The sequence below is a fragment of the Microcebus murinus genome, chromosome 13 (assembly GCF_040939455.1).
Source record: "Microcebus murinus isolate Inina chromosome 13, M.murinus_Inina_mat1.0, whole genome shotgun sequence".
In the NCBI taxonomy this organism is placed as follows: Eukaryota; Metazoa; Chordata; class Mammalia; order Primates; family Cheirogaleidae; genus Microcebus; species Microcebus murinus.
In genome coordinates this window covers 60654362-60670157 of record NC_134116.1, presented here as the reverse complement: position 1 = coordinate 60670157, position 15796 = coordinate 60654362, and the positions used below count along the sequence as shown (strand labels likewise).

General features: G+C 38.1%; 1 protein-coding gene across 1 annotated transcript in view; it reads right to left on the bottom strand.

Annotated features, from left to right (window-relative positions):
• Nucleotides 1-15796, bottom strand: part of COG3 (component of oligomeric golgi complex 3) — a 63285-nt gene that overhangs the window by 15389 nt on the left and 32100 nt on the right. Inside the window, exons 14-19 of the mRNA XM_012782725.3 lie at nucleotides 13859-13964; nucleotides 8279-8403; nucleotides 5687-5776; nucleotides 2760-2880; nucleotides 277-365; nucleotides 33-167 (exon numbers count right to left, since the gene is read on the bottom strand). Coding sequence (XP_012638179.1) covers nucleotides 33-167; nucleotides 277-365; nucleotides 2760-2880; nucleotides 5687-5776; nucleotides 8279-8403; nucleotides 13859-13964 — 666 coding nt within the window. The remainder of the gene's footprint in view (nucleotides 1-32; nucleotides 168-276; nucleotides 366-2759; nucleotides 2881-5686; nucleotides 5777-8278; nucleotides 8404-13858; nucleotides 13965-15796) is intronic.

The window sequence follows — 15796 nt, the reverse complement described above, 5'->3', positions numbered from 1 at the left end:
TAACTTTACCAAATAGGCACCAAGGTGTATACCTTTGTCATGAACTCCTCCAGCTGTTCTACAAACAACTTGGTCTGCTGCTGAATAAACTGCTCACAGGCCGACTTCAGATGACGGTCTACATCTTTTTTAGAGTCAAGATAATGTTCTCTTATCTCAGGAGTGCCCTTAAAAAGAAGATGACAATTTCTTCCTGTTATTATGTGACTAGAAATTACCAGACATGTAAAGAATGTCCTTTATCTCCCACCACCAATGAAACAGACTCCTTCTCACCTCCAACAAGAACTCTATCAAGGCATTGTTGCTATTCAGCCTAAAAAATCTTGGAACAGTCATAGGGTTCAGGATTTTAAATGCTGCATCTGTGAAACAAAATTACTCATCCAGTGAACATGTACAGTTTCAAGAGAGAAGCCATGTGTAACACACACTAGTTCTCTACCACCACAAGCAAAAAGCCATTTCATCTTCACCAACTCACCTCCACGAAAGAATAAGAGTGAGATGAGGGCCAATGATGGCTACAGTGCCCACAAAGAGTTATTTGCTAGTAGTTGGGATTACAAAATAACTATTAATCTCAATTATTGACTTACAGAAAAAAAAGAAAAATGATAAATGGTAACTGACACTTTAAAATTACACTGCTTTACTTTTAGGATATTAAATAAGTTTTTAAAAAGTACTCACATACTTACCCAGCTTATTTGTTATGATCCTGGCTGGCACAGAAATTTATTCACTTGAAGCAGAGTGAATAAACTAATGTGTCAGGCAGGAAGAAAACACCAAAAGGACATATTACCCCTTAACCTCCAGACTAACTAGAATCTATGCAAAGTACTAGCTGAGGTCTCATTGATGTTCAAATGCAATAAGAGATAACGTTAGTCATGAGAGGTTAGAGGTTTACAAGTAAAGATAGCAAGTATTATTAAGAGAGAGTAAGAAAAGACCATTTATTTGCTTTGGTTTGCCAGAATGGAGAAAGCAAAGCATGAAATGCTTCCAATCCTGGTTTTGCAAGCACACATCACCATAACACTTACTGCCTTGACCCTGGTCTTAATGAAAAAAAAAATTCTTTTTATCAGTTTAGTATTTAGTATTTAGCCATTAGTAAATGGCTCTTTGTGCCTACTGTCTTTTCTACAAGACACCTGAAAGATTCTGCCTGCAATAAACAGAATCAAGTTACCATATAATAGGGTTATATTAGCTTCATAATATCTGGGGGAAAACATACTTCAAACCAAATTTTGCCACAATTTTAGGACATTTCATTTTCTCACACCTCAGTTGAGCTACACTAGAATTAGGAAGCAAGAAATTATGAATTTAAAAAAATTTAAAGAAAGTAAATCAATCCTGCTCTATTGTATCACTTAAAGTGAGGACTCTCAGCAGCTGGGAACTCTTCAAGGTAAGAGCATCATTCTCACACTTCACACTAAAGGAAAAGAAGGAAATCAACCAGAATGGTTGAGAGATGGAAACCTCTGGTGAGAATAAGCTTTTAAAAGAGTATGTATTCTGTAAAGGCAAAAACCAGGAAATCTGGCTCCTGTTTAAAAAAAAATCACAAAGTATATGAATAACCCACAAGTTTCACAGCAGCAAAACGCATTGTCTGTGATGAACAGGAGAGAGGATTAAGAAAAGAAAAAGAGCAAAATGTTTTCATGCCTCATGATGAAGTACTGTTGGCTCTCAGGTGAATTAAATCAAGTCCACTAGCAACTAAGCACAGCAATTAGAAAACTAAAATCCTACTACCCTTGAAAATCCTACACTGGGGTTCGTTCCTCTGTGTTTTCTCAATTCCCATTACAGAGAAGTTACTTGATTACATAAACCAGTGACTTAAGGTATCAGACCTGAACTCTCTCGGAAATGATTAAGAAAATTTACATGAATTTGAAAGTAATTAACAGAAATGAGGGTTTATGGTCTATCCTTAACTGCTTAAGATCAACATTTTAGAAAGTTACTTTGATCTTATAGAAATTATCTCTTGTTAATTCAGAGACAAATCATTACGATGGATGAATCACCTTGATTCCATGTCTACCACCAACCCAAGAACCTTATCTATATGATTACTTAACAACCAGCTGATTTAACAATTATACCATTTGTTTATTTAAGCACCTGAAACTTACAAAGCACTTTAACACACATTTTCATTTTTAATGATCTTGATAACTTGGTGAAGGTATCATGACAAGTTAATTATGTTCGTTTTTACCTAGAAAGAAGGTGGGGTAGGGAAGCTAAAACACCCAGCTAAGATAACACAAGAGCCAGGAAATGATGGAACAGGAACAAAACCCAACTCTTTCAGATTCTTAGATAAGTATTCTTCCCATTTTATCCAGCTGGCTTCCTGAATTTTCATAAATTGACAAACTCAACTCAATATTTAAAGTCATCCAAATTAACTAACATTTACTACTTACTTAGAAAGCAGTTATTATACTGATTTTTCATTTTTTAACTGGTTATAGTAATATGCTGCAGAGTCTAAGAGAGGTAATGCTATATTACAAATATAGCTCATTTCATAAAGAAAATATAGCAAGTTAGCAGTAATTAGGATGTCGACAGCTCAGCTTAGTATAAACAAGTAATATATTTAGCAAGCAAAGCATGCAAAAAAAAAATTGCAGATGAACATAAAATAAACCTAAAACCTGTGCTGACACATCTGGATAGGTAAAACACATCCAACTGTGCCAGCCAGGACAATGAAGTACCTCTAGTTTTCTTGAGGTCCAGGGAAATTTCCTTAATGGTGAATTCAGTGTGAAATGGAGCAATTTGTTCTCGAAGAATCAAAAGGTGCTTAATTAAGAAAAGTTGTCCATCAATCTGAGTCTAAATTGTAAGAAAAAAAATGGATATGATCACAGATTAAGTCAAAATAGAAGCAAATAAAACACATGCTATTAATCAACATTAATCTACCTAGGTTTATGGTCTTATGCTGTGACAATACTCCTTTGTTGTACAATGAATTCTCCCCATGTTAGAATTATCTGGAAAAATCTTGCTTCAAACTCTTATTAGCACTGTCACCTGCTCTACTTAGGAAATCCAAGGAAGTAAGTTAGACAAAAGGCTGTAAAGCAACACATTTAGAAATGGAGGTCAAATCTATTTCAACCTGGTGCAGAGGGAGAAGAGATGATACAACCTAACAGCACAGAGCAGGAAGAAAAGAAAGGCTCAAAGAATAAGCATGATTCTAACCTCTCTTGGCTTTCTAGTTCTTCAGGAACAAGGCTTTCGCTACTTGGTTAAAGTGGTTTCAGTATCCAAAACCACAAACATACTCATATTTATACAAAAGTACAAAAGGAGCCCCCATATGTAAATTGATTTCAGTTACCATTTTGGATTATCCTGCCACCAACAGAACACCAACTATCTACACCCCTGAGGTTCCGCATGCCCTTTTGTTCTCTCAGGACCTATCCACAAGAGTCTTATGATTCAAGCTTAGTTCTCAAAGCTCTTACTCAATCCTAAAATAGTGAATATTCATAACTCTCATTTCAAGAAAGAGTCTTTATATTACTAAGAGCAAGGCTGTATTTGCTGCCTCTTGCTATTACTCAAGACAGAATCTTATTCTGAAAATATTTCTAATGAAATTTTTTACACTACATTAAGAAAAGATAAAGTTATATTTCAGTAAGTAATATAAATTTTAAATAGGTTATTAAACAACATGAGTCCCTCCTAGTCTCTCTCTCTCTCTTCCCTTCTAATAAACATAATCAATATAAGTATGACTTATGTGATGGAAACTCACTTTGCATTCTGGAACACAGACCAACAGATAACTAGGAAATGCTACATATTCTGAATTCTTGCTTTATTTTTAAAGGAACTAATAATTCTAAGGGCAAAACAGTATCGTATAGATTTGACTTACTTTACTAAAGCTGTTGTAATCCAGCTTTAGAATCATGTTCATCATGTTTAGTATCATATTGATTTGCTGACAGACTAGGTGCTCAATTTAAGTATGTAAGAGCAATTTCTTGCCTTAAAAAACTAGAAAGACTCTCTAAGACACTAACCCATTTTCAGTGACCACTTCTAAAAGGTCGAAAGACAAAAGTACACAAACTCAGCCATGAAAACAAATAAGCTAATGTTTACCAAATTGAGGGGTTCCTCAAATATACTCCAACCCCTTATAATATGGAAGAAACAGAACTAGATAAAAGAAGATGGCCTACAGATAATGAGGGCAAAAGACTGAATAGGTAAAAGGCTTTTTCACTCCTCCCTTAAAAGAGAGGTCAGTGGTAGAAGACAACATAAGCATATAAACCTTTTTTTTTTTTTACTTTTGAAGGTATTTAATGAACCTTTTCTAATTAGGTTACTTTTTTCCTCCTAATGATCTAAGAAATACATGCTTACTGTAGAAAATCTGAGAAATAAATATGTAGGGAAATAAATATATATAGGGGGAAAAATCATCCTTAATCACCCAAAAGCTTTCACGATTACATATTTTCTTCAATGTATTTTTTATTACATAAAGTTATACTCTATATCTGACTTATAGTCTGCTTTTTTATTGCCTTACTATGTTTAAGTTATTGCCTTACTATGTTTAAGTTAAATTTTATTGTTTCATGTTTAAAAATGTAAATGGCTGTATAATAGTCTACTCTATGGAATATGCTACAATTTAACCACTTCTCTAACGTTAAACACATTTCCTAATTTCACCCATTACCAAAAATGTGAAAGTTCAAACTTGGTAATACTTTGAAAACTTAAATTTGCCTATCTATAACTTTATTTCTAGTCCTCATATGAAAATTTCATTTCAACTCTCTATTCCATAAATGGGAAAATATAGTTGTCACAAAGGCAGAGCTTTTTCAGCAACAAGATTCCAAACTCTTTTGGTGGGGAGATTTTTTTTTTAATTTATCTAAAATCTTACAGTTAGAAATCAAGTTTGTAAACCAGAATTCAAAAACAGTTCAGAGGGCTTGAACACTTCAAATAGCAATAAAAGTCTGGCTAGAAACAGCCCACATGGCTCACTGCCGGTAGGCAATAGGCATTTTAAGAGGAAAATTAAGCAGAGCAACACCTTTGACACCTTCTACATGATCTGAAAACAAAAATCTCAGAGGCTATGGGAGAAGTGCATGCCAGCAGCCTTCAGCCCCATATCCCTTCTGGATGAAAAACTGTAAGCCACGTAGTCATAGCAACTGACTATGACATAGTCACACGACCAAAGGCCACAATTGTCCTCAAAATTGACTGACTCATTTCCTCCAAGTGAGGCTGTTCAACTATTCAAAATGTCATTGTGAGGAAGATTATCAATTGCTACATTTCCTTGAAAATGCTTTCTTGGTATTCCAGGGAAACAGCAGTACTTCCCTAGTTGCTAAGGCTACAAGAGACCTTTACCCTAAATACCATCTTAGTATTTTAGCAACGTGGATTCTCTTATATAGTGTAGTCTTTATTTAGCACTATAATGAAGTACTAGCTTCTCTCAAAGGGCCTCAAAATCCAATCATACTAAACCAACAAATCCTACTGCCAAAACGGTTTTAAATTTCTGTGTCTGTAAGTAAATGCTATATTCCCCAATATTATAACAGGTAATAAGATTTCACCTAACACTTAATCAAACCTTTCTTTTGCTGATAGACTCTGATGCTCCGAGTAAGGACTGAATGCAGGCAGACAATGCTTCCTGTGATAATCCTTGGAACACTGCCCTCTGGAGGAATAAAAAAAGAAACATCAGCCTGTGGCATTCACAAAACGGAAAAAAAGGAAAATCCTAGGCTGTGAGCGCAACAAACAATCTTTGCTTGCCCTCAACGTTGGATACATTTATTACTGGTACTATTCCTCCCTGAGTTTTCTACTCCCATGTAACCTTTCTAGACCAACGCATAGTTCCGTGATGTGCAGGCATCTCTAGAAACACTCGTGTGACCCTTCAATAAATATTTATTCTACTAGCACCTACTGCATGCTGAGCACTGTGCTAGACGCTAGGAAGTGCAGTACGAACAGGCAGGTGTGGCTCTGACCCCATGGAGCACTCACTTCAACACAATCTCAGGTTGGGAGGCTGTTTTTTAAATCTCTAAAACCAACTTCAGGAAATCTACTTCTAAACATGTATCCCAAGTAATTATTAATAATCAATATTTTAAGATTCATACACATGGCTCTTCAATACAGTAAAACTTAAAACAGCAAGAAACTGGAAATGATGTGTTCAATGATGGGGGATTGACAAAATACTAGTAAATCTAAATTACAGAATATTGTGCATGCATGAAATCAAAGAATGCTGAAGGAGGTGGTAAAATTCTTAAAAAATATAATACAATAGAGAAAAAAATGTTACAAATGGCATGTGCAGTATGATTCTTGATTTAATTCTGCCATTTCTATGTCCTCCCAGAGGTGTGGCATGTTGGCAGGGCCAGGAGTCACAGTAGGCCCCTTGCTTCCCTCCCTGCCTCCATTCTACCTGAGAGGGAACTGAAACGAATGAACAGGAGAAGGATATTTACTACTAGGCCACAGACTCAGGCCCTGGTCTCCTACTCGATGTTATTCTCTTCTTGTATTGCTTCTCCCTCTGTCATTTCCCATGAGGCTCTTTAGGAAGGAGAGATTAGGTCTGCTTCCTCCAGGATCACTGACCCTGCCTAGGAAGACTAAAGACAAGCTGCACAAATCAAGATCCTCTCCTTCCCCTGCTCAGCCTTACAGTGTTTTTCATTGGCTTGTCTTTCTGCACATTTGATCAGTAAGACTGAATAGGTTAAGATTTGAATATGAGTTAGGTGAAAAAAAGAATAGGTAAGTCTTCAGCATAAAACAAAAACCCAGCAGTGACCTCCTTAGGCCTACCTACTGTTTGGCTAAAATCTCTGTTAAGTACCCTAAAAGGCTTCATTCACTAGGACCTGTGATGACAACAGATTCTATGTGGAATATGCCTCCTGCATATTTTCTTTGTGATCTCGGCTCCACTGTAGGAAGTTTCCGAATCCCAGACTAATATCCACACTCAATACACCTAATAGGAAACCTGGGGAAGAAGAGATGCCAAATGTCTAAACCCCTCTCTGGAAGAGATCTCATCAGCTAGGCAAAAAGGCTGAGACATCTAAGTCTATGTAGAGGTGATGTGGCCTCATCCTTAAAAGTCTCAGAACTGGGCAAAAGGTACTCTGGTTGCATTCTAAAATTTCCAAGCACAAACCTCAGCAATTATGCAATTTAAATTAAAGACAGAGTAGTGTGGACTCTATCTACTGTCCCAATGAAACAACTGTGCAACCTTGTTCAGTCCTAGGACTCTGTGGCATAGAATATCTCTGTAGTGTGAAAGTATATGCGTACTTCTTTTTGAATCATATTCTTAAGAAATAATGGCATCTGGCCAGTTCATTACATGACTGCTATATTTAATCATTTCACTCTTTATATGCAGTCAGGGTTGTAGCAATCAAATTTATAAATTAAAAACATCAAATTTTATAAAACATTTTGGTTCAGCAACAAATCCCTGACAGCAAATAAATGTCAACAAATCTAATACTGCAGGGAATGATGACGATATCATTAAACTGGAATGCTTAAAATAACTCTGTCTCCTAAAATCCATGCACAAGGTTGGTCCCTAAAAACGGTGCTGCTAACTTCAGCTAAACTTAGTCTATAGTTAGAAATACATGTAATCTTAATATTACTTAAGGATGCTGATTCAAATTGAATATAAAACTAACTTACTTAAAGTCATTATATTTAATACTAAATGGATATTATACCTATATGACACTGGATATATCACTTAACCTTTCTGGATTATCTTCATCTAATAAACTAAGCCAAATTAATCAGCAGCTTTAAACTTATTTGTGGTCAAGGACTCCTTTGAGAATTAGTAAATGCTAAAGCCCTACTCCTCAGAAAGCCACAAATATAAACATACATATAAAATTTACCCACAATTTCAAGGTGTTCAGAGACTTCCTAAAGTCCATTAGTGAATGCTAAGGGTCTATAGAAAGCTCAGGTTAGGAATCCCTAAATTAGCTTGACCTTCAAGTTACCTCCATATCTACAAACCATGATTCCAAGAATATCAAACAAAATACTGCACCAAGCTCTTAAAAGAAAATTTAGATTAAAAAATATTCTAACTGAAATAGCAAGCAATTCACAGTGAAAATACAAGAATTTAAACACGTACATCTATACATCTGTATAATTTGGAGAGACAGACAAGAGTTCTTCGAACTGTAGGATACCACATTCCATGAAGATCCGCTGGAGAAATTGTGGTATGTGGTCTAGGATTGAGGGATTCTGTTGAACCTAAAAGCCAAATTGAAAAGAAGACACATTTCACACAATGTGGGTGTTTGTCTTAAAATAATTTACATGGCAACTATAAACTGTTTATTCTCACTAGCTATCAATAGGTCAGGGCATCAATTTTTTCCAGCATCACCTTTAATCAAGACTATCATGCCTGTAATCCTAGCTCTTGGGAGGCCGAGGCGGGTGGATTGCTCAAGGTCAGGAGTTCAAAACCAGCCTGAGCAAGAGCGAGACCCCCTCTCTACTATAAATAGAAAGAAATTAATTGGCCAACTGATATATATATAAAAAAATTAGCCGGGCATGGTGGCGCATGCCTGTAGTCCCAGCTACTCGGGAGGCTGAGGCAGGAGGATCGCTTGAGCCCAGGAGTTTGAGGTTGCTGTGAGCTAGGCTGACGCCACGGCACTCACTCTAGCCTGGAAAACAAAGCGAGACTCTGTCTCAAAAAAAAAAAAAAAAAAAAAGACTATCATAAGAAATCTAAACCAGTCACAGGTGAGGAGATTCAACACAATAAATGAGAATGCACATGAATATATATATACATACATTACAGCCTCATATATAGACTCAACTCAAATTGCTTTTCTCAAACTGTTATCAATAATCTTTATGGAATAAATGAAAAGCATATTCATATTATGGAACATGACCATTAAAAAGGAGTCAGATCTATATGAAACTACCGGGACACATGCAAGAGCTAATGGAGGTGGGGAGTGACAAGAAAACAAAGCAATTTTCAATAGGAAGATTAATGAAAGCTGGTTTGCCTGTCAGCCTGTCTTCTATGCTCTGAGTTATATCATTTACAGGCCTAGTTAGTATATCCAGTTCCCAAGTGCCCAGACCTGGCTTCCTCCCACCAGGTCAGAAAAGGCAGCCACTGATGAGTATGAGGAGCAGCAGCTGGGGAGTGTGGTTGGGCAGAGAGTCACTTTTTTAAGGGAAGCACAATCACTTCAGGGTCTAGGGACAAGATTTTAAATGAGTCACAAAAGTGGAGCTGGTCCAACACTTTGGGAGAAGAGGTGATATTGAGATACGGACTGGGTATTAGATGATGCTGCGAATGAAATGTATTAAATTTTTAGTGTGATAAAGATTTATGGAAGGCCAGGCGCCATGGCTCATGCCTGTAATCCTAGCACTCTGGGAGGCCAAGGCGGGAGGATCACTCAAGGTCAGGAGTTCGAAACCAGCCTGAGCAAGAGTGAGACCCGTCTCTACTAAAAATAGAAAGAAATTAATTGGCCAACTAAAAATATATAGAGAGAGAAAAAATTAGCCAAGCATGGTGGCACATGCTTGTAGTCCCAGCTACTTGGGAGGCTGAGGCAGAAGGATTGCTTGAGCCCAGAAGTTTGAGGTTGCTGTGAGCTAGGCTCATGCCATGGCACTCTAGCCCGGGCAACAAAGTGAGACTCTGTCTCAAAAAAAAAAGATTTATGGTTATGTAAGAGATATCCTTATCTCTGGAGATGCTGAAATACTCAAAGGTGAAGTGTCAATGATGTCAATAATTTTGTTTAAAATAATTAGCAAAAATATATAAGTATATATAATGTGATAAAATGTTAAGTCTGAATCCAGGTGGTGGGTATGTGTGTTTAAGGTTCATTGTATCTTTCTTTCTACTTTTCTATATATCTGTAATTTTTTAATAATAATAAATAAAAGTATATTCATGATATACCGGTAATAAGTTACAGAACAAACAAAATTCCTTTTTTAAAAAAAAGCTAGATCTGCATATACTTTAAAAAAGGCCTGGACATTGTATTGCATATATTTGAGGAGAAAGGGATGGAATGAGGGAAAGGTTGAATTAGTTCGTTCACCTCATAGTTTTGTAAGCTTGTTTTTATTTTTATAAAGCAAGTAATACTTGCATAATTTTTAAATCTCTTTCATAAAGCCTTGGTTAAACTAAGATCTACTTTATATATGACGTTTCTTGAAAAAGAAAAAATTATATCAAAGAATACTTATGAGATTATGTGTTTATAGTTTTCCTAAGTATTATGGTATTCACAGGATCCCTCATCCAAACTAGAAAGCCAAAAGAGTACCCCTAAATAAAAGTTTAGTAAAACAAATGTGTTTAACCACTTTAAAGCCAGAAGCCAGCTTGGGTGTTCATTTTTCCCTTTCCAGCTTAACTGAGCGTTGACCGGGAAGCTGACTTCCACAGCACGCCATCAAGAGCAGGTGCCTCCTGGCCGCCCCTTCTGAGAGCAGAGCGAGCCCCAGAACCAGGGCTTCTCTCACAGCCCCCTGCACATCTGCCTCATCATCCTCTGTGGCCTCCCCTCCCCTTCACTTGCTCTACATAGAGAATAAGCCTATGCTTCTGGAAGGTACTGATAATCGGTTTCCTCACAGAATGGCCCCTCCGCCAACTTGCTCTGACACCTCATCCTACTCCTTGTTTGTTTTAAAGCCTTCCTTGCAGACTTCTCATTCTCTCACTTAAAACACACCTGGGAACCAGGGAAAGTGATCATACTCTTTTTATTTTTGTTTCCCTTCCTACCTGACTCTGAGTCTTGCTTTCCACCCCAAGTTCTATCACCACTCTGATAACACCTGTAACCATATGGATGACCATCATTCTTGACCTTTTCAGCTGCAAAGATTTTCACTTCCATCCTCCATCCTGCCCCAGAGGCAGATTTGCTCATTATTTTCTTTCAGAATTGCATTCTTTTTACTTTCTACAGACTTCCTTCTTACTCCAAACTATTCTACCACATATGTATAAAAACTTTGCATCCCATTCTCTACCGACAATATTCTCATGATTTCAGCCTTCTACAAACTACACCGCCAACCCCTTCTTCTTTGGCTTCAGTAACACCCTCTCACTCGCTGCTTCCCACCTTGCTGGCGGTGCATTCTCAGCTAGGTCGGTTCACTCCTCTACCTCTAACTGTTCTGTAATGTCGATATTTGCCCAGTTTCTCTCCCCAGACTTCTGCTGCAATCACTCTACTCTGTCCTGGGGTGATCTGATACAAGCCCAAAGCATCAACTACTCCTCTTGTTTTATCTCTAAACCAGTCTTTCTCTTTACAGCTCTAGGGCACTGCTGTAAAATACAAATATAATGAGAGCCATAGATACACATTAAAATGCTACATTCAAAAAAGTAAAAGGAAACAATGGTATATTTTATTTAATCTAATATATCCAAAATATCATCATTTTAACATGTAATCCACATAAAAATAACTAAGATATTTTCCATTCTTTATTTCCATTCTATATTAAGTCTTTGAAATCTGGTATGAATTTCACATGTTTATGGCCGATTTTACACACCTACTGACACACTTGGATTAGCCACATTTTGCCTGCTCAATGGTGAGTGGCTACCCACATTAAACAGCACAAAACCGATCCTCTCAGTTGTTTCACATGCACCTTACTCAGCTCTTCCTTAACCCCCATATCTGGTGTTATCAAATTCTATTGATTCAAACTCCTAACCACATCCCTCATCTTCATACTTCTCTCCATCCCCACAACAACCCCATGGTTCAAACTACCTTTATCTTTCAAATGGAAAAACACAGTTTCCTAAACAGTCTCTACAGTTCTGCCAAGTCCTCAGTGTAATGCCTGACACAGGTAAAAGAACAGACTGTGTAGTATAGTTTGGATACTTGTCCCTGCCACATCTCATGTTGAAATTCAATCCCAAGTGATGGAGGAGGGGCCTGGTGGGAGGTATGTAGGTCATGGGGGCAGATCCCTCATGAATGGCTTGGTGCCCTCCCCAGGAGTTCTCACTGGCACCTCCTCCTCCCTCTCTTGCTCCCTCTCACCATGTGACAATCCTGCTCCCCTTTCACCTTTTGCCATCATTGGAAACTGCTCTCACCAGAAGCAAATACTGGTGCCACACAGCTTGTACAGTCTGCAAAACTGTAAGCCAAATGAATTTCTTTTCTTTACAAATTACCCAGTTTCAGGTATTCCTTTATAGCAATACAAGACAGACTAACACACTGGGGAAAGGGAAAATTCACAGGGCCAGGGGTGGCAAGACAGACATGTACTCTAGTCTCTCCAATAACCCTTAAAGAAGTACACTAAGACCAAAAGGTACACTAGGACCCAGCATGGGTTCTACTGCAGAGGAGGAAACTTCAACCCCCATGGGTCTTCCCTCCTACAGGGCAAGCATGACAAAGTGCTTTGTCAGATGGGGAATACCCAAGCTGCTTGGCAGTCTGGATTTGATGTACCAACTATTTAGAGCGTTGACTCATAATATCTGAGGATTCTCTAAACCTGGGAATCTTGAGGCAGCTGGGGTTAGTTTAAAGCCCATGGAGTTACAGTAGCCTCACTCTCAGTCAGCCCATGGGGAGCTGAGCTTTAGTGCCACCCTTATAGCTGTGTAGGGAGGGGTATGCCTTACTTTCCATCTAGCTTGTTGTCTAGGTCCCAGTATCCAGGGTAATTCTTGGACAATTCTGCCCCCTGCCTAACATGCACCCTCATCTAAGCTGTCCTATATTATCTCTATCAGTAATATTTTACCCCAGACCCAGCCACTCAATATGCTTACAAAATGCAAATCTGATGGTGCAATCACCCTGACACACTATACTAGCTAGAAGTACAAAGGCCATGAGACTATTGCATGACACCTATCACAATCTGGCCTATCTTACCCCCTCCTTCCCCACATACAACCTGTGCCCAGTCACACCAAACCACTTGAATTCCCCAAAGCAGTCATGGTCTTTCCACTCCTGCATGCTACTCGATCTTAAACAACCTTACTTCACCTGGCTCTCTCACACTCTTCAAAAACACACTCCAGGCCAGGCGTGGTGGCTCACGCCTGTAATCCTAACACTCTGGGAGGCCGAGGCGGGCGGATTGCTCGAGGTCAGGAGTTCAAAACCAGCCTGAGCAAGAGCAAGACCCCGTCTCTACTATAAATAGAAAGAAATTAATTGGCAAACTAATATATAGAGAAAATTAGCCGGGCATGGTGGCGCATGCCTGTAGTCCCAGCTACTCGGGAGGCTGAGGCAGTAGGATTGCTTGAGCCCAGGAGATGAGGTTGTTGTGAACTAGGCTGATGCCACGGCACTCACTCTAGCCTGGGCAATAAAGTGAGACTCTGTCTCAAAAAACAAAAAAAAACAAAAAAAAAAAAACCACACTCCAGCTTCCAGACACCACACCTCACAATGAACTCACCTTCCTGCACACAGAGCTTATCTCCCTTCGAAACCTCCATGCCCAGGAATATATGCCCTGTGTATACCATGAGCATCTCACTCACCACCGAATTATGCCTCTGGCTTGATCTTCCCCCCATTAAGTGTGGTATAAGCTGTTTTTCATGGTTGGGACACGATAAGTCCTCAATAAAAGTTTACTAACTGAACGAATAAATGCTTGCAGTTAAGACATAACATACCAGATTTTGTCAGACTGTTAGACTCGCCTTCTTCTAACTGAACATCTGAAAAGGAAGTTTCTGAAGGTACCTTCTTCTGTTCATCTTTTAAACTCTGTGCAATTTGCTGCATAGAGAAATCAGAAGGAACATTATAGTTTTCAGCAGTGTTCGGCAATATAAACATGTTCTTTCTACAAAGTAAAAAAAAATACTAATTAGTAAATTAAATGGACTAATTAAGAGAACTATGCCAAAAACAATACATGGAAATGAAAATGTTAAATTAGTATGGGGTATTTCTATTCCCATAACCTTGTTTCTATTCCCAGAAACATAGCCTTTTCACTTCATTTCAGAACCAACAAAGGTTATCTGCTGAAGGGGCAAGTATACAAGGCTCATACTTGACCCTTCAGCAGATAACCTTTTTGAAACAAAGTATTCAAATTTAACATTGGATATACTCTGTCAGAAATGCCTTTGTTCAAACTGCTGGCCAACCCAAATAACAGGCTTTTTCTTTATGTGACAATAGCTACAGTATGCTATTTTTGAAATAGTTTTTTTTTTTTTTTTTTTTTTCTTTTTTTTTATTTACATCTGTCAACCTGTAGGAAGTTTTTTTTTTTTTTAATGAGCATGGGTTAAAAAAAGCCTAAAGAATATCATCCAGTATACACAGGACAACAACTACTAAATTAGTGATGAGAATTCCATAATTTACTTTGGTTATAAAGGTGGAAATATACAGAAATGAGGACCTAACAGACACCTAGCTACTGCCAAAAGAATGGCTAGAGAACTGTTTAGAAGACAGACTCCTTCTCACTCAGGCCAGTCCCTCATTCTGCATAAAGAAATCACAAAACTTGGCCGGGCACAGTGGCTCACGCCTGTAATCCTAGCTCTCTGGGAGGCCGAGGCGGGCGGATTGCTCAAGGTCAGGAGTTCAAAACCAGCCTGAGCAAGAGCGAGACCCCGTCTCTACTATAAATTGAAAGAAATTAATTGGCCAACTGATATATATATAAAAAATTAGCTGGGCATGGTGGCGCATGCCTGTAGTCCCAGCTACTCGGGAAGCTGAGGCAGAAGGATCGCTCGAGCCCAGGAGTTTGAGGTTGCTGTGAGCTAGGCTGACGCCACGGCACTCACTCTAGCCTGGACAACAAAGCGAGACTCTGTCTCAAAAAAAAAAAAAAAAAAAAAAAAAAAAAAGAAATCACAAAACTAATCCCTAAATGGCATGCAGATGTCACAGACAGACCACTTGTATACCCTAGCCCCTCATCAAAAGAGAAACATGCATATTTACTGCAAATGGCTACCTTTAAACCAAAAGGTCTACTATATAAGGAAGCATTCAGGATACCAGCCAAGTAATGACTGAATGAATATATTAAATATATCACTAAACTACCCTGGGAGGGGAGCACATAGTAAACTTTATCACCTAACACTCTATCAGATAAAACTACTAAAATAGGCATATTATCTATAATAGAAAAACTGACATTCATAATGAAGACAGAAGGGTTGGGGAGGGAAAGGAGAGAGCACAATTCCCTAGATCTGCCTGAGAAACACCATAACTTCACATAGTCCTCACCATATCTACTTTGTGGACTTCATAGTTAAGGTAACTCCTGCAAATGGATGATCCATCTGCTCCCTGTTGTTATTAGCAATACCCAGACACAGAAAGATAATTCTTGCTATAAGCCTAAAGAATAATAAAAGCTAGATCAAAAACAAACAGCCCCAACATTACCTGCTTTGCTTACCATCTGATCCCTGCAAGGTTGATCTTGTATATCATTTAAAAAATAGTAATATATAAATAATTAATATAATTACCCAAAATGTAATAAATTTAAATAGAAGTCAGAGGAAGGGATGAGAGTTTAAGAGAACATATTTTTTTCTTTTGTTTTCACAACTGCAGTGGTATACATA